The 22140-nt window shown below is 36.5% G+C and overlaps 2 protein-coding genes and 1 pseudogene across 3 annotated transcripts; 2 read left to right on the forward strand and 1 right to left on the reverse strand.

Moving 5' to 3' along the window:
- Positions 1-4329: 4329 nt before the first annotated feature.
- On the forward strand, positions 4330-9236 carry LOC113288263 (annotated as a pseudogene).
- A 1057-nt stretch (positions 9237-10293) lies between these two features.
- Positions 10294-13987, forward strand: LOC113288264 (E3 ubiquitin-protein ligase WAV3-like). Of its 2 annotated transcripts, XM_026537241.1 has the most exons (3): positions 10305-10966; positions 11402-11497; positions 12194-13987. In XM_026537241.1, the coding sequence occupies exons 1-3, from the start codon at positions 10856-10858 to the stop codon at positions 13697-13699; spliced, it is 1713 nt and encodes a 570-aa protein (XP_026393026.1). In that variant the 5' UTR covers positions 10305-10855; the 3' UTR covers positions 13700-13987. The 2 variants fall into 2 exon arrangements, with proteins under 2 accessions (XP_026393027.1, XP_026393026.1); XM_026537242.1 differs by lacking the exon at positions 11402-11497 and having other exon boundaries at positions 10294-10966.
- A 179-nt stretch (positions 13988-14166) lies between these two features.
- Positions 14167-17413, reverse strand: LOC113288266 (THO complex subunit 3). Its single transcript, XM_026537243.1, has 11 exons — positions 17244-17413; positions 17047-17142; positions 16762-16891; positions 16508-16599; positions 16350-16418; positions 16203-16260; positions 15896-15995; positions 15634-15720; positions 14823-14901; positions 14504-14636; positions 14167-14383 (listed from the first exon to the last, which is right to left on the reverse strand). Exons 1-11 carry the CDS (start codon positions 17319-17321, stop codon positions 14349-14351), a joined length of 957 nt encoding a protein of 318 aa, XP_026393028.1. The 5' UTR covers positions 17322-17413; the 3' UTR covers positions 14167-14348.
- Between the last annotated feature and the right edge of the window lie 4727 nt (positions 17414-22140).

Genomic DNA, 22140 nt, shown 5'->3' on the forward strand with positions numbered 1-22140 from the left:
TCAGCGCTCCTAAATGCGGTGTACTTCCGTTAGACCATATTGCTTTGATGTGCTTTGGGTTGGGAATGGCGCAATAGACTATAATGGGCAAGTAAGGAATATTAGAATAGGTATTGGTGTCAATCTATCTGTATTATTTGTCTTAGAAGCAGTCAACTAAGATAGCTTTGGTACCAAGCAAACACTATCCCCCGTTAGATGAATCTTTGAATCTGATTCACATAAACAAATATGTAAGTTGATATATAGCTACTATGTTATGCGTACAAGTACATGTAATACGGGTTCAGACTTATAATAGTTTTCCAAGTTTTTAAGACTGATACCACTGTCTTGTATCCGAATCTATAGTAGTTATATATTCTCTCTACATCGATCCGAAATATTTCTGAATAACATCAATGACACATATCACTGTTCCAGGATATTTTCAAATGATAACTTGAATCATGATTTTGATTTTGAACAATAAATTGTCCTTAACCGAAATTCATCAAGTATGAACAAATGTTCATTAAGCTTAGACATTAGATTTCGAGATTTATTATCAAGATAAACTTGATTCGAAATTGTTGTCTATGCATAATAGTCTAATTATTTATGCGACATCGTCTCAAATGATAGAAAAGTGAATATAACTTGAGATATAGGTGGTTCAGTCTTCACTTACCTTTTGTTGATGAAGTTCTCCAAAAGCTTCGGTTGATCTTCGCCTTCAAAAGGTAGAACGCAATGATGACTGTCGAGATCCACTATTTCTTAACTACATTTTTATCCTAGCCCTAGAATTAACTAATTGTAGACTAGTAATCAAGATATTTTTGAAAACTAAATTTGAGAACAAGCTTGAGATAGAAACACTTGTGAGTTCGACCGAGCAATGCTCTAACAATCGACCCCTTCGTCAATTTTAGTGACAAAACTATAAATACATATGTATAAAAAATAAAGCTTCGACAACTTCTATAATCCAACATGTCTTCATTTTCTCGGCTTCTTCAACGCCTTGAACTCTTCGTAATTTCAAGCTGCAATGATTCTGAACGTGTTCAACTCGGCATCGTTTTTGTTGAAGAACCGATTCCATAACGATAACAACTTTTGAAAACAAATATTCTCAATCGTCATTATACAGAAACATAGTATTATTCCTTCTCAAAAGTTCAATTATATCTCAATTCTGAAGTAATACTATGATGATATGTTTCTCCTCCTTAATCAATACTTACATCTTTTGTATAATAAGTGAAACCTATAGATTATTAATTCATTCCCCCTTATATAAGATCCCTAAACCATATGTATGTAGTATGAAACTATTAATAATTCTCTCCCTTTTTGTCAATAAAGTTAACAAGGGAAAGAAAATTGCGGGATCGTAATGAATACAACCAAAAGATATGTCAATTTTTAAGGAAGTTTTGAGATTCCACATTATAACATAGTTAAAATGCAACTCCTTATATCAACTTATTTTAATGATATCACATAGTAAGAAAATACTTAACACTCATCTAGGAGATTTAAAATACTTAGCGCTCATATCAGTCAACCTTTTACACCTCGTGCGCCTATCTCACCTTTCACATCATAGGGAGGTAAGCATTTGATTATGTAAAAATCTGATTTTTCTAGCAGTGATTGCATCAAGTGTTGATTCTGAAACATATGGTTGCATTTTTCTTTAGTATCCAACTAGCACCTGCAAGAAGACATATTGCCACCTAAGAGTTACTCTGTATCAATATTAAGTTAAAGAGTTAATTTGTATCAGTATCAAGGTTTAGGTCTAGAGGTTAACCAAGAGCAAATCCATGTAATGACTGCCATGTTTCTTTGAATGATTTCAACTTCCACCTCCAACAAGACTACCTTAGCTTTGGCAGTAGATGTTAAATGAATTCTCCATAGTCCTTTATACTGACACTCAATCACATAACCCATAATTGTAAGAGACATGCATTTAGTGGTGCAGCAGAAAGTTTCTCTATTGATCTTTCGGGTGGTTTAATTCTTTAAAGCGCAATGTTTGTTTCATCAATAAAAAAAGGAAAAGAGGATTCTATAAGGGAGCCCATATCTCCTTTTTTTTTTAAGATTAGAAAAAAAAATGTTTGGGTTCCTACTGATTTCTTTATTTAGAGGTATTGTTTGTTTTAGAATTCAGCATGCTCTAAATACTCTTGTCCAGAAATGTGCAAGAAACTCAACTCAAATTAATCTATCAAGTATTGTTAATCTTGGTGACTATTTCTCAATTCAAAAGATTTTAATCTTCGGGGTTTTATTGTTTGGTGTCGAATCCTATCATCTGGTATAAGAGCAAGGTTAGCTCTAAGTTCATATTTATTACAGAAAAAAATTCTCTTTTTTTACTTGCCTTTTACTTACTCTTTGATTCTAAAAATGAGGTTCAGGAATTAAGTCAACATGTTCAAGGTTAACTACAAAACTATTACCGACTTCTTGAGGTTCTATTACGATTTCTCCCTTTGAAAATTCACAATTACATTATTGTTTTGATACGTGCATTTTTATAACCAACGCGACACCTTACACACAACAAGAAGGTCTGTCATGTCTAAAGATATAAGGAGGCTAAAAAAAATTATATAAAATCGTGGACATTAGTGAACTAAATATAAATATTAGGTGGACTAAATGCAAAACATTACATAAACTTAAATTATTATTTTTTACTATTTTTTTAAATGATTTTAGGAGCGCCATAGCTAGGGTTTTTCGAAGTTCCTCTTGAAGGAGATGTCACGTCTATCACAAATATTTTTCACCTTATCATTTCATTGGTTTTTGTTATGGTGTTTTTCACCTTATCATTTCATTGGTTTTTGTTATGGTATTAGTGATAGAGAAGAAGACGAGAAGGGGAAAATGTGGTGGTACGTGGTGACGTAGAAAATATTAGGTTTTAATTGGAGATATTGGTTTCCTGCAGGTTTGAGGTTTTTTTTCTTGACAACATTTAATACTTTGAAATTTCTTTGGGCAGGGCATAAATTAGACTAATTTTAACTCAAATTTCATTTCCTCCAAAAAAAAAAAAAATTAAAAAAAATTAAAAAATAAAGGAAGTTAGTTGTTTCATTGAATTGTGTTTGCTTACTATTGTAGTGGTGTATATTAGAATAAGAGGGTACTTCCGGAACGAAGTTGACTAGAGTTATTATTTTGATGATCATTTTTTGTAATACTCATATAGTTGAGTTAGCACCCATAAATCGTCAAAAGTTGTATTTTTTTCCATTCGATTCAGGTTTTGTCCCATGTGGTTTTCCTGACAAGGTTTTAACGAGGCAACATCTCGCAGATGATGAATTTTTATTCAAAATGTTGATATTGTTCTCTTTTTCCTTCGCCAGATATTTTTTTCCCATCGGGTTTTTACTGGAAAGGTATTAGTGAGGCAATTTAACTCAACATGGTGGTCATCCAAGGGGGAGTTGTATTAATTTTGGTTATTTGGTGGATACCCACCATTAACTAGGTCATTTTGTTAGACCACGTCAACATAACTATCTCCTATGAATTTGGATATCATTTTGATCCATATAAGGTATGACACTATGACTACAAATTTTGTAAACCTGTGGTACTGTAAATGCATATTGGCACTTTGTTGAAGAAACTACATCAACTATTTCTGCAAATCATCTTCGAGAAGCTAGCAATCCAAGAAGCAAGTCCTCAATGTATCTGAAGAAGCATGAAGACTCGAGAACACTACCATTAGAAGACTAACACAAAAGAAAACTTCATCAACTATCTGACATCTTCATGAAAGCATTGTTGTCTCCAACATAAATTCGATCATCAAAATTGGGAAGTGCGACTCGAAGATTTGCAATCCAAGATTCAACTGAATTACTTATCAGCGGGAGCATCATAGTAAAAGGTATTTTACAGGACTATCATGTTGTACTCTTTTTCCTTTGTCAAGGTTTGTCCCATTGAATTTTTCTTTGTCAAGGTTTTAATGAGGAAACATATGCAAGTCCAGCTCCGTTTTAAGTGTACTCACAGTTGTATTATTTTCCCTTCGATCAGGTTTTGTTCCTTTGGGGTTTCCTGACAAGATTTTAACGAGGCAATTAGCTTAGACACATTGACATCGGGGAGAGTGTGTTACTAACGTGTAATAATTATGTTAAGAATATCTAGAATAAATCTCGTTTATTATTGGGATGCCCTTGTGTCTAGCCCTTTAAATAGAGGCTTCGGTGTTCGTCTATAATACACATTTAACGAGAACTCTTTCTTCTTTCTCTCTTTACTCTATTTTACCGGAGATGGGAAATAGAAAAACCTTTTCTTTTGAAATATCTTTACCAAAATCAGCCCAATAATGTTGGAGAGGGTAATAGGCTAGAACAGAGAATTTAATAGACTAGAACAGAGAATTCGATGACGTTGTTACTGTCTAGGCTCCGGTATTTTTCTCATTCCCGTCTCAGTGTTGTCAAGTTTCTATTGTTTCGCCCTCGTTTTCTTAATACAAATACTTCATTGTGTTCTTCTCACGATCAGCTCATCTCAAAGAAATTGAATTGTAAAAACGAGGAACAGCCTCAGGATTTGAATTGTCATGTTAATGATTTCTGTTCCAAATTTGTTTCTTCAGATATTTATGACAATAATTCAATGATATCAGAATTGGGTCGTGGTGGAAAAGCTCAAGAGGCCAGGAATGTGTTTGATAAAATGCCATACAAAGACAATGTCTCTTATGCTTCCATGATTACTGTTTATTTAAAAAATGGTGATTTAGGAAATGCTGAAAAGAAAATAGTACCCGAAGCCGAAGCAAGTGTCGTAGTTAATTCTGCCATGATCGATGCTTATGCCAAAGCATGTCGGATGGAAGAGGCCTGTCGTATTTTTGATGAGATGCCAGAGAGAAATGTTTACTCGTGGACGAGTTTGATATCTGGGTATATAAGAATTGGACAAATTGATGAAGCGCGAAGACTTTTCGATCAAATGTCTGACAAAAGCGCTGTTACTTGGACCACAATGATTTTGGGTTATGCTCGGAGTGGTTTGATTATGGAATCGAGGGAATTATTTGATCAAATGCCTGAGAAAAATGTTGTTGCTTGGATTCTATTGTAAAATCTTATGTGGAAAACAAGCAGATTGATGAAGCCCGGAAATTGTTTGATAAGATGTCATTCAGAAATTTATATTCTTGGAATATAATGATATCTGGTTATTTGGACAACAAGAGAGTTGGAGAAGCTATTGAGCTTTTTAGAGTAATGATGCCTCAAAGTAATGCAGTTACTTGGACTAGCATGGTTACAGGTTTGGCGAGAAATGGACTGATCAAAGCTGCAAGAGAGCATTTTGATCAGATGCCTAAAAAAGATGTGGCTGCATGGAATGCAATGATCACGGCATATACTGACGATGGTCTCATGATTGAGGCAAATGAGCTTTTCAATTTAATGCCAGAGAAGAATGCAGTATCTTGGAATGCTGTAATTACTGGTTACGCCAGAAATGGCCCAGGCTATGAGGCGTTGAAGCACCTAGCTCTGATGCTTCGTACCTGTTATAGGCCAAATGATATTACTATAACCAGTGCCCTGACTGCTTGTGAGAGCATGCAAGAACTCATGCAAGTCCATGCCCTTGTAATACTGCTTGGGTTTGACTCTGAAACATCAATATCAAATGCATTTGTAACTATGTATTCTAGAAGTGGAGATCTTGGAGCCGCTGAAGATGTTTTCAAGGCCTTGCAGGATAAGGATATTGTGTCATGGACAGCTATGACATTGGCATATTCAAATCATGGATATGGGAAATATGCATTGCAGGTATTTGCCTGCATGTTGAGGTCTGTGACCAAGCCAAACCACATTACGTTCGTGGGCGTGTTGTCCGCTTGTAGCCATGCAGGTTTTATTGAGAAAGGCCGGAGGATCTTTGACTCAATGAGAAACGGTTATGGCCTGGAACCAAAAGCGGAGCACTATTCATGCCTTGTCGACCTTCTGGGTCGAGCAGCAGGTCACATCATTGAGGCTGTGAAAGTGGTGAACGGAATGCCACCAGAAAAGAAGGATGGAGCTCTTATAGGGACACTGCTTGGTGCATGCAATTTGCATGGGAATGTTGATGTTGCAAATCAGTTAGAGGAGAAACTTTTAGAGATGGATCCAACTGGCTCAGGAGGGTACGTGCTTTTGGCTAATCTATATGCAGGACAAGGGAAATGGGATGATTTCGCACGAGTAAGGAAGAAGATGAAGGATAAGCAGGTGAGGAAAGTAGCTGGTTTTAGTCAAATTACAGTTAAGGACAAAACTTATGCGTTCTTTGTTGGAGGTAATTCACACCCACAGGTGAAGGAAATATATGCAATGTTAAGAGAGACGCTTCTACCACCGATGAAGGATATCGCTTACTTGCATAACAACCCCTTTATTCTTGTATAGTAGTTCTGGATGCAAATATGTTAGTTGATTCAAATACATTTAGAGGGATTTTCAATTTCACTGTCTAAGACCCGGAAGTTAGAACATATGCACCACCTGTGGCATTCTCTGCAGAAGTGGTGGGAGACGAAATAGTAAGGATAAATCTCATTGATCTCCAAAGAACATCTCCAAGTATATATAAGAAGGAAGGCTGCATAACTTCTAAGACGTGTAATACTCTAAATTTCAAGGAACTGGGATTTGGCAACTTTACGAGGAAAGATATGGGGTGCAGCTTTAGCAATTGGTTGTGGTAAAGGAGCTATTAAATTTTGAAATCTATTTGTTTGAGAACTAGTCCATAATAGATGCGTCGTTGGCAAGGCCATTTCTCTATCTTTTGATTCTTATCTATACTAAGATGTATAGGATTCTCAGTGGCATTTTATTTGGGGAATGATCTCAGGTGATCGGAAGTTTGGAACCAACAACATTCATGATACTTCTGTTTAGAAACATAACTTGGCAGAATGAAATGGGTTGACTACCTCTCCTGTTATAAAGAGGCTTCAGAAGAACTCCTTAAAGGAATTCAAGGTGGGGAAGATCAGAAGTGCTTGTGGAGACTAGGTACCATCGCCATATCTTAAGTAGCCTTCCTCCAACATTGCAGTCGAAAAATAGGTACCATCATATATCTCAGTTTTTGTTCAATTGGTCTTTGATAGGAGGGAGGGAGTTGTTTCTTACATTCGTCATTACTTCACTGCAGCTAAAAGAGCCTCATTGGATTCCCAAAATGGAATTTTGTCGGTCAAATTATTCGGAGGTTCTTACTGTATGGAAAGGCTGCTAGCTTTTCTTTTGAGCTTTCTTAGGCAGCCTGGACGGCTTTTTGTTACTGCTAAAGGCGTATCTCGGCGATTACTTTAACTGTAAGAATTCTTTGTTTCTCGTTTTACTCTAGTAATCATCCTTTAGTAATTGTTTCACTTAGCAGATAAATTCTATCTCTTATAAATATTTTGATTGACCTAAAATTAGTACTGAAAATGATGAAACTTTATCAAATACTAGTATATACAGTAGTTGATGGACTACCTAATTTTGGGCTTGTCATGCAACTGAGTTATCATTATCATCAGTTAAGATAAAGCTTGTTCCGATTGTATTATTTAGGAGGATGCTAAATCTCAATCACACCAAACTAGCACACACGTAATCTATTAGGACCTTGGAAATACATGTTAATATTGTCTCAACTTTGTACGTTAGCATTTGTTTAAATTCGTTTGACTATGTCAAAATCACCCATCATTATCACATTTTGGTTATGTAGGCAAAGTGGAGGGATAAAAGAAGGACTGAGTGAACACACCCTTTCTTAAGTGTCTTACTCAACTCAAGTCTCAGTCACAACTCACAAGGAAGGTAATCGATTCCGCTGTTTTACCATGCATGGTTTCTTAATTATGTTCTACTATTTACTTTCCTCTCTTTTGGGTTAATAAGAAAATGCCCAGCCCCAATTATAATCAACAAAAATGTGCAGTTTGTGTTAGGTGGATTTGGTTGATAGTACTATAAACTATGTTCTAGCTAGATTAGTGACAAAATGGAATGCATATCATCATCCTAAGACTACCTGCCCGGTGGAGGAGGATGATTATGCACAATCTAGTTTGTCTTTGAGTAACTGACTCATGTCGGCTGTCTTCCTTTGGCTTTGAGGAAATGTTTCTTATTCCTTTTTTTTCTTTTCCTTACGATACTAAACCACTCATACTAAACTATGTTATTGAGCTAGGAAGGAAAAGAAGAAAAGTTTATTTTAAGTTTTTTCAACTAAATAGATATAGTGAAATGAGCCATGATTCATGATGTTATGCTTCAAGATAAATAATGAAGGATGCTTTATTTTTGTAACATCTAGTATATACTAAGAATTGGTCAACTAACACAAACAAAACTTCACCAAACCCAACTCACCATGCGTCTAGCCGACAAAATTATATAACAAAAAAATGGGTTCAATTTTGATTAGTAAATCCTTTCTCTTTTCTTTGTTTTTTGGTTGTTGCATCCATGAGTAGTTGATTAGTTGTTGGTTATTGGAGGGATGTGGATGAAAGAAAGAAAAGGATATAGAAGCAGAATCAAAGGGATTCACCCCTATTTCTCTCAAATAATCCCTATATTCAGCTTACATATAGATGATCCAATCCCTTTGAATATGATGACTGAAAGATTCACGAGTCGTCGTCGGAGCTAGATAGATGCCAAGTAGATGGTGGACTAACTTCTTTTAAGTATTTTCTTGGCGCCAACTCATTCTGTTTAGTTACTTTATGACAAGCAAGCTAAAATGATGGCCAAGTTTACGATGATGATGATAGTTACATTAGTTCAATCAATCTGAATAAAGAAGTTACAATTCAAAATTAACGGTCCAATTTTCACTTTCGATCTTTCTCTTTTACTTTTATTTTAATCATTCTTTTCTTTTTAGCAGTATATCTGTTGTTTGTTAAGCGTGGCGGTCCCCCAAGGATACAAGTTGTGAAGCAGAAGATTTGTTGGGCGGCAAATACTTGGGATTTGACCAAGAAGACTCTTTTAATACAGTACTAAGAATGTTTAAAGAAAAAGACATCAAAAGAAGATAACACAACACATAGATCCGTTGAGTTAATTTACATTACACACATTATTGAATGTAGGAATTAATCAGGATGGGCTGTTTTTCCTCCCAATTTGTCACAGCCAGCAAAGAAACCAGCAAAGAAACCTGAAGATTTCAACAACTCATTTTAAATCTACGGATAAAAAAAAACATAATTTTTAATTGGGTTTTTTAGTTTCATTCTTAATTGTGTTTCACGCTATTCTTATTGGCGTTCAGATGGATTCCACGAAACTGTGAAACCTTACTTGGATTTTCCGTAGAAGACCCCAACTTGGAAGCCACTAGACTTGACATTCCATGATTTTTCCATACTTGGAATAGTTTGGATTCCACCATAAAATTTACTCTAAAAAGAAGTGAAAACCCTAGTGTTAAGATCCCCTTAGATGGACCACCAGAAGAACCCCCTAGAAAATTACTAGGATCATCAAAAGGAAGATGCATGTTCTTTTGTCGAGACTCGAGAGAGGCATTACTTACCACTCCATTTTTGGTTAAAGGAAATTAATTACGGTGTTTATTTACTATAGCACCAAAAGCAAACAACATCCAGAGACCATTCACTCACATTTCATAAGTAACACACACTTAGCCAAGAATAAAAGAACATGCATGAAATGCGACCAACATACCCGTTGGAGTCGGAGCACGTCACTTTTTTTTGTGACTTGAAAACTCACTGGACTTCAACTGTTTGTGAAAGGATGCGTGGATGAGAAAAGCAAATTAAGACAATACATATAAACGTGCTGCAGTATCAAAAGAAGAAGAAAGAATGCGTACGTGATCAAATAGTTGAACCGGATATTCATTTCTTAACTTGAGGATGTAAACCAGATGCAAGGCTATACTCATACTCTTCTCCTCTCACACTACTACACTTCTCTTTTGTTCCTTTCTTTTTCTTGGAAGTTTGAAGTTTGACGGTTTGAACACTCCATCCAACTTAAAGACTTTTACTCTTATTGGTGGGGGGGGGGGCTCGAACCCCAACCTAATCCCCCCAGTTTTTTAACTTTAAAATAAAACAATAACATGCCGAGTATTGTGTCCGAGGAATTATAGAGAGGATCCACATATATAAAATGAATAGAGGAATCAAATCAAACAATCATTCGGGGTGATTTTAATTTGAAAACATAACCATGTAGTGCGTATCTATTGTACATTGTATCGTGTTTTGTATAGAATGGAGAAGCAAGCAAACAAACATCTGCATCCTTTTGTTGTTCGAAAATTTATAAAAGGAAAAAAACAAAATAAAAGTAAAAGAAGAAGAAGAAGATAAAGAAAAGGTTGGAAGTGAAATGTATTAAAGTATTGAAAAGAGAGAGAGAGTAGTTAAAGCTGAGAGAGTGAGTGAGTGAGGCATAGAGAGGATGGTGATGGTATAAAATAATAAATAATAATGATGAGTAATAAATAGTGGGGAGAAAAGAAACCCAAGGCAAGGAAGAAGAATAAAGCAAACAGAGAGAGTGGGTGAAAGAAAATAGAGAGAGAAGAAGAAGGTTTGGGGAAAAAATACTGCAGAGTTGTTTTGTCCTTGTGTCCGTCTTCTCTTCTCACTTCTGTGTTTCTATCTTTTCTTCTTCTGCTGCTGCTCATCCACTTTCTTTGCTAAATGAAGTCACAATACAACAAGGAGTAATCACATTTAGATTCATTTTCAAGAGAGACATCATAGAGAAGAAGAGACCAAGGAGATTGAGAGATTAACAACGCCATGGGAGTAGCTTTGGCAATCAGAAAAGTTGTGAGAAAAATTAGACTCCCTTGTGGTGCTACTGGTGCTGACCTTGATGATGATCATCATCCAACGGCTCTTCACAGGAATGTATGCTTCTTCTTTATCTTTTTCTTCTAATTAATTAACCCCTAATTTTACTTTTTGCTTCAGACTGATTTTAGCTCGTTTCTTACCATCATCAATCTGAATTATGCCTAGCTTTGTTCTTGTTGGGGTCTTCTCTGTTGGTTTTGTGTCTTATTTTCTGTATCATCCTCATTGCATTCCACTAAACTAAAAGGAACAATTCAAGGTTTTTAGTGAGTGGCTCACCTCAGTAACTTTCCCTTTTTAGACGAGAAAAATTGGAAAAATCCTCCATCAAAATTTTCCTTTAAAATCTTGTTTCCACAAATTCTCAGTTCACTCCTTGCTCTGCCCCATTTTAGTGCACTTAAGAGTCTCTATGCTTCTCTGTTTATGGATCTCTAACTTGGTTGTGTTCAAATTGACCTCCTCTGAGAAACTGTGTCGTTATTGCAGATCTCCAACTGTAAACAAAAAAGTGTTTACGCAAAGGAGGAGAATCTTTCATCATCTCTAACAGAAGAGGAAACACAATCAAGCAGCGCCATCAAGGTTTCTCACTTTAACTTTGCTTTGCATTATTAAAAAACAAAAAACTAACTTGAAAAGTTAAAGAGCCAAAGACCAAACCACTATCTTGTCATTTGCCATTTGGTGTCATCAACACCACCAACCAGCTTAAGCTTTTTGAATTATAGATGGATGCAGTAAAGTGAAATACCCCAAATTTGATTGTTCTGGTCTTTCTGTCTGCGACTGTCTGGTGTCTTTGATGGGGATTCATGAGCGGCATGGGCCATGCTATAGATTTTGTCTTCTCAGTCCCTGAGAGCTGTAGTCCACACTTCTTTCTACTCCTCGGTTCAGCTACCATCTTTTGAGTCAGGGGGGAGCATTTTATTATTAAACATGATGACAAAAAAAACCATGGTTCCAGTCCAGGCTGGATTTTCACGCTCTCTATTCAAATCTCTATGACCACCTATCTCAAGATCTTACGCGGGAGAATATACTTGCCATTTCATACTCCTGCCACCTAGAATGTTGATCCCTTGTCCTAGATAGATTGCTTCGTTCCCCTAACCCCTATTCCGGGGATCTCAGCAGAGTTTTTTGTTTTTCTTTCTTGTTAATATTATCTAATTGGAAAGCTGAACATTATTGTATTGTCTTATTGTCTCTAAGGAATTTAACAGGGCTCCTTAAAACTAAAAGTTTCTCCCCCCTCTGTTTGTCTGATGTTTTCAGAGCTTATGTGCAATATGCCTGGAGCCATTGAGCTGCAACAACAACTGCAGCAGTAGCAGTACGGGCAGCAGTCCTGGCCAAGCTATTTTTACAGCACAGTGTTCTCATGCATTCCACTTCACCTGCATATCCTCAAATGTCCGGCATGGCAGTGTTACCTGTCCGATATGTAGGGCTCACTGGTCTCAGCTCCCTCGCACTCTGTATACCCATTCTTCCTCTTCTTCTTCTTCGTGCAGTCAACAACTGCTTCCTAATACCTGCAACAATAATCAGATTCAGGCAGATGATCCCATCCTACGGATCCTCGATGAGTCCATTGCTACTTTCCGGGTTCACAGGCGTTCCTCCCTCCGCTCTGCTCGCTATGATGATGATGACCCAGTCGAGCCACTGGATCACACAATGCCTTCACCCAATCACCCTCGTCTCCATCTTACTCTTGTCCCTTGTACTGGTCATCCTCACTCTAACTTCTCCCCTCTTCCACACCCATCTTTACAAGGTGCCACCAGCCCATCATACCATCTGTACGCTTGTGAGCTTTCGACCCCACCACATCATCACTTCTGCAGCTCGTGCCCAGTATCACCAGAAAACACTATGTCACCCTCTACCAGAAATAACAACCCTTACCATCATCTCAGCTTCAGTAACAACAGAGCTTACTTATCTGTGAAACTAGCACATCAACAACCTACAGACATAGTCTTAGTCGCCAGCCCTAATGGACCCCACCTTAGGCTTCTTAAGCAGTCCATGGCACTAGTTGTTTTCTCTCTGCGGTCAGTCGACCGCTTGGCTATTGTCACATACTCTTCTGCTGCTACACGCGCCTTCCCGCTGAGGCGTATGACTTCTCATGGTAAACGGACAGCCTTGCAAGTCATTGACCGTCTATTTTATATGGGAGAGGCAGACCCAGGTGCAGGACTCAAGAAAGCAATAAAGATACTCGAAGATCGTATACATAAGAACCCAGAATCATGCATCCTCCATCTTTCTGATTCTCCTACGAGATCTTACATAGGTCACGACATAGATGTCACTACCATCCCAACACCAATCCATCGATTTCATGTCGGCTTTGGGTTTGGCTCATCATATGGATTTGTGATGCATGAATTCGAAGAATTCCTGACAAGATTGCTAGGAGGGGTGATCAGAGAAACCCAGCTGATGATTGGGGAGGATGGAGGGATAGCAAGGCTGGGAGAACTAAGGGGAGGAGAAGAAAGGAGAATTCCATTAGAGTTGGGCGAGAACGGATTTGTTCGTGTTGGTTATAGCTACATTGAAGGTGGGGTTGAAGAATATATAAGAACAGGAGAAATTGTGGTTAGCACGTGCGAAAAGAGGGAAGTCAGTGATGGTGGAGAAGCAGGGGGTAGAAGAGACATGAGCATTATCTCTGCAGCAAGGACAAGCAGTGCAGAAAGTTGGAATTACCATGATCCTTACATGACCAGAAGATGGGCTAAGCATTTACATGGACAAAGATTGTAACTCCTATAAAAAAGAAAAGAAAAAGATACATAATACAGATACGAGATTACTCAAGCCTCTAAGACTAGGATGTACCCTTGGCTGGACTAGCCAGGCTATGCTTTACTCATAGAATACCACCAAAGTTTTCTGGAATCTTTCTACTGAAATTTCAGTTGTTCCTTCCTTCTTTATGTAACATAAGTTGTCAGAGTCGTGTTTCCTTGATAGTTCAACAGTTTCCGTATACTGTTGATTTATAAGGATGCATAGGTAGTTCAATATTCATTCATCAAACAGTTTTGATTACTAAGTGTCATTTAATCCCTTTTCCCCACTACCTATTGGCCAATGTGATCGCTACTGCTAATAACAGTTGCGTATGAGTCATACCTTCACAGGGCATGTTGGTAAAACAGAGATGGACTTCAATTATGAATGACCCAAGATGGTATAACTGACCAAAAACATAAATTGCTAGAAAACCAGAAATGAAGATTTACTATTTCTATTAATTAATAAAAGGCTACTTCTAGTTACAACATATGAGCATCAATTTCCCAAGTAAAGCCTAATCATGGGGACAACTGATAAGAATGAAAAAAAAAAAAGAGGAATAAGCATCCATTTGTTCAAATGACAATGAAACTTGCCTCTTGACAGCTGGTTATTAGGTGCTCTCGAACCCAAATATTCTGAAAACACCTGGAAGCAAGTAATATACAGCAGCAGTTAGAGTTGAGTTCTTACAGAACGTGTTGACAATATGTACCGAAACTCGGATTGCACAGAAACATGGAAATAAGGGGGAAAATTGTTATCTACCTTCATCAGCCTGGTACTTGTTCTTGTCGTCTCCTGCATACGCCAATAAGTTATATTTGGGATTCCATTCCACGCTGTTCATTGCCGCCCGACAAGGAATTTGATGAACCGTTCGACCACTTTCGACGTTAGACTGAATGAAACAGCAGGAAAGGCGTTAATATGCTGCTATCTCCTATTGCTCAAGCCAGCCAGTTTGCAAGGGGAGGCAAAACTTGGCTCATAAACTCCATAAGAGACCACCTCCATCCCATCACAGTGGCTGATGGGATGGAGGTAAAATATACAAGAAGTGAGGAAAATATTCAACGACACGTACAATATCAATAAATAGATCTTCACTGGCTGAAGCAATAAACTCTCCCGTGTGATTGAAGCTTATGGTTCTGACAGGCCATCTGAGGAGAAATAGAAAGGGTTAACTGCAATGGTACGTATTCAAAAAGTTCTAAAGTGGTGAGCGTTAAATTATCAGCTTCTTAGTCTTATAAGATAAAACTGAACCTTAACCATGATAATGAAATATACCTTTTGTTGACATAATTATTACTCCTAGAATTATCATATTTTACAGCATACATATTACCAGCTTCATATATAGTATAAACATACCATGTTCAACAGCATAAACTACACCATACATGTAGCAATCAGTTCATACTTCAACTTAAAAAGTCAGCACCATACCTAGTAAAGAGGTAGTAAGATAAGAATACTATTACTTCACAATTAACTTCTACCTCTATCTCCTCATGCTTGAATGATGGATAAATCAGATTTTCTTTCTATTCCACAAGGCTAGAAGAGAGTCCTTGTCAAGCTTGCCATGTGTCTCTCTAGCCTTTCCATATGAGATCGAGAGACACCACATTAGGTCACACGGGAGACCTCAAACTACTCTACTTAATCTAGCATTAACCATAAGCTGAGTCTTTAGTGCATGATCAAACATAATCATACCTTATTCCAGATACTACTAATCCGGCTTAACTTGAACTATTAAAGGATTAGCTTAAACTATTTGTTGCCAACCACAAAAAAGAAGAAGAAAAAAAAAACTTAAATGTGTGCTGAAGGTACAAGGTCTCTGAGGACCAATTCTAATCATAGTAAATCCAATGGAAACTTACTCAAGCTTTGTAAAGGTCCGTACACAGAGCATCTCTGACAGATCCCAGAGGCTGACTAGAGAATCAGCACTCCCAACAGAAAAATATCTGGCATTAATGAAAGAAGTAGAGAAGAAAAATGAGTTACCATACTTGAGAATTGTATCTAATATTAAGGTGGGGAGGACCAAACAGGTTTCAATATATGAAAACAACCTAGCAGCACAATATATGAGGAGAAGACGGAGAACGCAAGGGTAATGATAGTACAAAGTTGAAATACCTTCCATTAGGAGCAATTGCGATGCAATAGCAACCTGCTGTATGAGCTGACAGAGTGTGTAGTGCTTTAAGAGATGGGTAAGCTAGAACCTCAACAGTACCTAAGCAGATGGTATAAATTAAACCCCACGGATTAGGATATAAGGCAAACCAGTATGACGGATATCAATGAGTCAATGACACAGACTTAAATGAAGAACATGAATTTAAATTCCTTGCAATCAGCATGTCATCGCAGAAGGCAAAATTTGCTGAGCAGAGGTTGCAATAAATGAGAAGACATTTCAATAGCCGTTGTTAGTTCTTACCATTTCCTGTTGTAAGAAAGAAAATCTCTCCCGTAGTATTCCAAGCAATTTCATTTACCTGATTAAAACAACACAATTCAAGAACAGATCTAGGTGGCCATAGACTCATAAATAGGTACTATCAGCAGAGTTTTAGACATCCAATACCTCATAACCAAATTTGCGCTTGTGAATTGGCTTAAATTTACGAACATCCAGTATTGTTAGCTCATCATCCTACACCAGACGAAGGGAACTGATAATTATAATTGGAAGATCTTTGAAGATCGTTGCTCAAATAAAAATTGCAGAAAGACACGGCTTACCCTATTTCCAACAGCTATATGTGTCCCATCTGGTTTATATGTAATATTAATATTTTCCCCACTGAGTTCCACCTGTTGAGAGCATTTACCACCTACAGCGATCACACACTATTGAGTGATAACCATCGATACATTAAGAAGTAAAAACTACCAGGTCGCCACAGTGAACTACAACGTAATGTATCTATTATATGAGACTCAGAAGCTCCTGGAAAAATTCTGAATGAAACCGTAAAAGTTTAAAAACTACTTACTACGAGCATCCCAGAGTCGGACAGTTTTATCACCAGATGCAGTCGCAATTAATTCAGCATGTTTAGGGTCCCAACATAATTGATCCACACTATCAGTGTGCCCCTTCAGTTCAATATCTTTAACCTTGCCCTGCACCCATTTTTCTTCCAAATGAGTTGAAGCAAAATGAAAGGACTAAAAACAGATAAATTGTGCGAACTAATAACCCTAAACTTACAACAACAACAAAAATTGAGCTTATCGTGAGCAAAAAAAAAGCCCTAAATCGAATAAGAGTGACATACATGCCCGTGAGGCTCAATGTGCCAAATTCGAGCGGTTTGATCAACAGAACCTGAAGCGAGCTTCGTGCCTAAGCAATTCCAAGCTACCGAATGGACCTAAATGAATAGCGAAAGTAATTTTTTTGATTAGAAACCTTGAAACAAACTAAAAATAGTTCCCCGGGTTAATCTAACTTTCAATTTTAGTTAGGGTTTACCTTCTTCTTGTGACCTTGAAATTCTCTGCTATGAAGATTGTTTTTAAATGGTACTTGTGGTGTAGTGGTTTCCTCCATTCTCCTTCTTCTTCTTCAGCTGCGAATCTCACTTCTCCTCTGTTAAAGCTTGCCTTTTAGTTTCAGAACTCAGAAGATGACAGTCGAGATGAAGACTGGTGGTGCTAAGTATATTTTAGTCCAAGACCCTAATAATGCAACAAAATCAGCCCGTTTAATAACGGGCGGACCCATGAGATATATAGTATAGCCCGTTTAATTGTACCACAAAAGCCCGATAGGGCCCAATGGAGTTGATATGTGCAGGCCTGAGAATTTGGTATGTCAGGTAGTGTCTAAGTGTAATGATACGCCTTTCTCTCTTCTTGTAATGCATGGTAGTTCTATCTTAGAATGCACAAGTGTTATCTATTTTCTAGAGGGCCGTGATTAAATACAACCCAAATCTCGACTAAATGCAACCTCTTTTTGTGATTACATAAATTATTAACCCATCTTAAAGTAGGTGATCAAAATTTAACTCTCTCGTCATCATTATCGTTTTACTAGTTTTAAGAAATCGTCATTATACCGTCTTATGACTCTTATTTCTGTAACTTAAGAAATCCGAAACCTTATATTAGTTTCTTGATCTAACAAATCATATTTATCGTCAATATTTCGTTTTACTTCTTAAAATCATATCCACATCCGATATTTTCAAATGATCAACATCGATCAGAATTTTCACCACCAATATTACTCCTAAACCCCTATTCTTAACTCATTTAGAATTTAACAATTTAAAATTTGGAGGATCGGATCTTTCAGGTCACAAAAGTACTAAGAGATTGAATTTCTCCAAATCATGTATTGATTTAATGGCAGTGTTAAGAAAATTAAAGAACTTAGAACCTAGTCAAAAAGACAACCCTAAAATTGATCTATAAAAAGAAAAAGAAAAAAAGTAAGATTTTCATGGTGATTCAGTTGAGTAATTTTGATAAACTAAAAATTTTGGAACTGCATATCGGGTAAATAACGAACTTCTTCGTTAATAGAGCGAGATATATTACCCGCTTCATGTGTGGTTTACAATTTTCTTTCATTCTAGATTGGGTTGTATTTGACTATAATAGGGGTTGTATTTAGTCATCTCTTTCTAGAGTCATCTATTTTCTAAAAAAAGGAAAACAATACGGATCTAGACTTTTTAAGAAGCCAACTTTTAAGGAAGGGTTTTTGATGCTTGGATGTATATAGTCACACTATAAAAACACAGTACATGTCACACACAATTTTAATATAAATACATAGGATGGTAAAGCCTAAACTTTTGATATATGTTATCTTCATTAGCCAATATATTTATTTTTTTATTTATCAACAATTTACTAGTAATAACAACTTTTTTTTTTGGTACACTGGCCAAAGACCAAACACTAAAACTCAACTCTCAAAGTTCTAGTAGTGGTTTTACCAATAAAATCCGCACTTAACAAATGTGTAATTTCTTTTGGAGGTTGCAAAGTACGCACACCCTTCATCTCCTTTGTTGTACTTGCCTTCACTAAGTAGCCCGCCATTCCATTTGATTCTCTATATCTTTGAGTAAAAATAATGTCTTCAAACTCCTCTTTCAACGTTTTTGTATCCCCCACCATCCCCTTCATAATTCATGGGATAGCTCCATCACGGTTACGTAAAATCACAACATAAATTAAGTCGCTCTCCAGCTCTAGTTTCTTTATGCCCAACTCCTACGCCAACTTACCATCCTTTATTACTATTGTTTCTGTAAATGTGTTTTGCATAGCAGGTCAGGAAACTATCATCGTCTCCATGAATCACTCCTTCAATTCCAATGTAATGGTGCTGATTTGAAGCACCGTCACAATTGATCTTACATTAACCATATTTGGAGTACATCCAAGGGACTACTACATCCTTGACTCTGACTTTTTCTTTCGTCAACTTGCAGAATTTTCTTCCTCTTCTTAAAGCACCTACAAGGATTTTAGTAGGTACAAACTGAATCTTTTTAAAAATCCAGTCGTCCCTTCCTCTCCATATAGCCCAAAGAATAAATGGGAAAATGATCTGCCACTCCACCCCACCAATTTTCCTCTTAAAACTGCACATATTCTTGAACATTATGGGTGAGAAAATATCAGTAACTAGTTGGAAATCAATCAAATTATTTATCTTCCTCTATAATGACAAACCACACTGCATCGTTTCAAAGTTATTATTAAACAAACAACAACCGGGGTGGGAGCTTATATGTTTCCGGTATAAAGACTCATTCAAGTCTATTATGGCAAAGTAGTTACAAGAAAAAGTGTATTTTTTGTGAACAGTTCAACTTCTACAAAAATTTCCAGTCAGGATTAGGTAAATCAATGCACATCCTATTAGAGATAAGATAACCATAAGCATCTCGAATTGTTACTTCCCCACTTTTACTATGCGACCAAAAAACCTGATCATCACAAGTGTTTTTACTACCAGTTGGTATATATTTTATCAGTTTATCCACCTGCAGTGAAATTAGACTATCAATGGCATTCAAACTCCAAGTTTTAGTATGCGGATGAATAATGTATTTAATAAGCAAATTAGGCACATTCTAACTAAAAATGTAGGCAATTGCAGTTAAATGAAGATCAGATATCCATGGTTCATTCCAAAGGTCAACACTCTTACCATCCCCAATGTTCCACCTAGTACAAGAATTTACAACATCCCTCCCTTTGAGAATGCTTTTCCAACTCATGGAGATATCTGACTCACATTTGCATCTCCAAAGCTCACTGTCAGAATAAATACTTTGCTTTCAAAAGCTTGGTGACATCTGAATTAGAATGGGAAAATACCTTCCAAGACATTTTTGCTAGAAGTGAAATATTATTAGCCTCCGTGTCCCTCACCCCTAAACCCCCAAACTCAAAGGCTTACGTACCTTACTCCACTTGACTTTATATAAACTTTTCTTATCCTTGTCCCCTCCTCATGAAAAGTTTTTCTTGTACATATTCAGTCTAGAGATAAGACCATTTGGATATTTAAACATGATATGGTTTGAGACGGGATCAAGAACATATCTAGTCAGAGTAGTTCTCCCAACAACATTCAAAGTCTTACATTTCCACCATTGTAGTTTGTTGATTAATTTATCATTCACATCAAGATAAGTATTTGCTGACTAATTATTCACGTATTACCAGTTAAAAGATTGGTAGAAGAAGTTATTGTTGTTCATTAAGAATATCTACTAAATAGATTTACTAGAACTATTCCTAAAGAGTACACATGTTCTGCTAGGATATCTAGTATTCAAACGTCTATCGAGAATTCAGGTTCTGCTAGATGTTATCAAAACAAGGATATTTTTTAAGTTGAGTAACTAGGGTTTTAGATTGTTTGGTCTCGTTTACACGAAGTTGCAGGTTTACTTTTTGTGGTAGCTTAATTCATTAAGTATTCAAAACTGGACTAGGTCTGAGGTTTTTCAACAAGATTGTAGTTTTCCTCGTTAACAAAATTTTGGTGTGTGCTTTATTTTATTTCTGCATTACAATCGTCTTTGTATAATTAAAGTATTTTCACTCGTACGTTTAATCAAAACAATTGGGTTGATATAGTTAGGTTCGATTTCGATACATATTTTATATACCAAGTGTATACCTTATGTTACTATATTCTTGACAGTCTCTGTCTATATTAATTAGGTCACGCAAGGTATCTGTCATACAGGTTGATATCGAAAATATTACATAATTTACTTGGTACCCTCGTCATTTCACCTACACGAAGTTGCAGGTTTACTTTTTGTGGTAGCTTAATTCGTTGAGTATTCAAAATTGGACTAGGTCTGAGGTTTTTCAACAAGATTGTAGTTTTCCTCATTAACAAAATTTTGGTGTGTGCTTTATTTTATTTCCAAATTACAATCGTCTTCGTATAATTAAAGTATTTTCACTCGTACATTTAATCAAAATACTTGGGTTGATCCCTATAGTTAGGTTCGATTTCGATACCTATTATATATACCAAGTGTATACCTTATGTTTACTATATTCTTGACAGTCTCTGTCTATATTAATTAGGCCACGCAAGGTATCTGTCATATAGTTTGATATCGAAAAGATTACGTATTGTACTTGGTACCCTCATCATTTCACCTACCTACGTTTTGGAACTTCAGATATCTATGGCATGCATACCTACCCTGAGTCAATATTTCAGTAGTTCTGAAAACTCTCTTTTGATGTTTTGAAACATTCCCAATCTCCATAGATATAAATATCATTGCTTGGAAATTTCCAAATGATCAGTTTGATACAAAAATAGTTATTGAACGATAAATTGTTTCGAATGAAGATTGCAAAGGATCTATGAACATCCATCGCTTGAATCATAGTTCGAGATGTTTAACAAGACCAGCTTGATTAGAAACTTCTTCTTCGCAATATTAAATCTACTAGGAGTTATACGATATAGTCTCATATAGATATAATGGTAACGATGTGAGTAAATAGAATGGTTTAGTATTCACGTACCTCTTTATTGATTAATTTTCTCAACATATCTTTGTTTGATCTTTAGTCTTCAATCTTCGAGTGTTATTCATTTATGCCTGATACCCAACTACCATACTCCAATCCTAGTCCGAGATTTGACATAAATAAACTAGGTTTTAAGATATAGTTTTATGGATCTAATATTGACAACAAGCTTGATATAACACAACTTGCGAGTTCGACCGAGCAGTGCTCTAACAATTCTACTTAATGATATAAAAACATGTTTGTGAACGAAAATGAAATCCTTAACCAATATTTTTCATATATCTGATTTGCTTGTGTACTTTTCCATGTTCAGTTTAGTTTCCCTTAAC

The sequence above is a fragment of the Papaver somniferum genome, chromosome 6 (assembly GCF_003573695.1).
Source record: "Papaver somniferum cultivar HN1 chromosome 6, ASM357369v1, whole genome shotgun sequence".
NCBI lineage: Eukaryota > Viridiplantae > Streptophyta > Magnoliopsida > Ranunculales > Papaveraceae > Papaver > Papaver somniferum.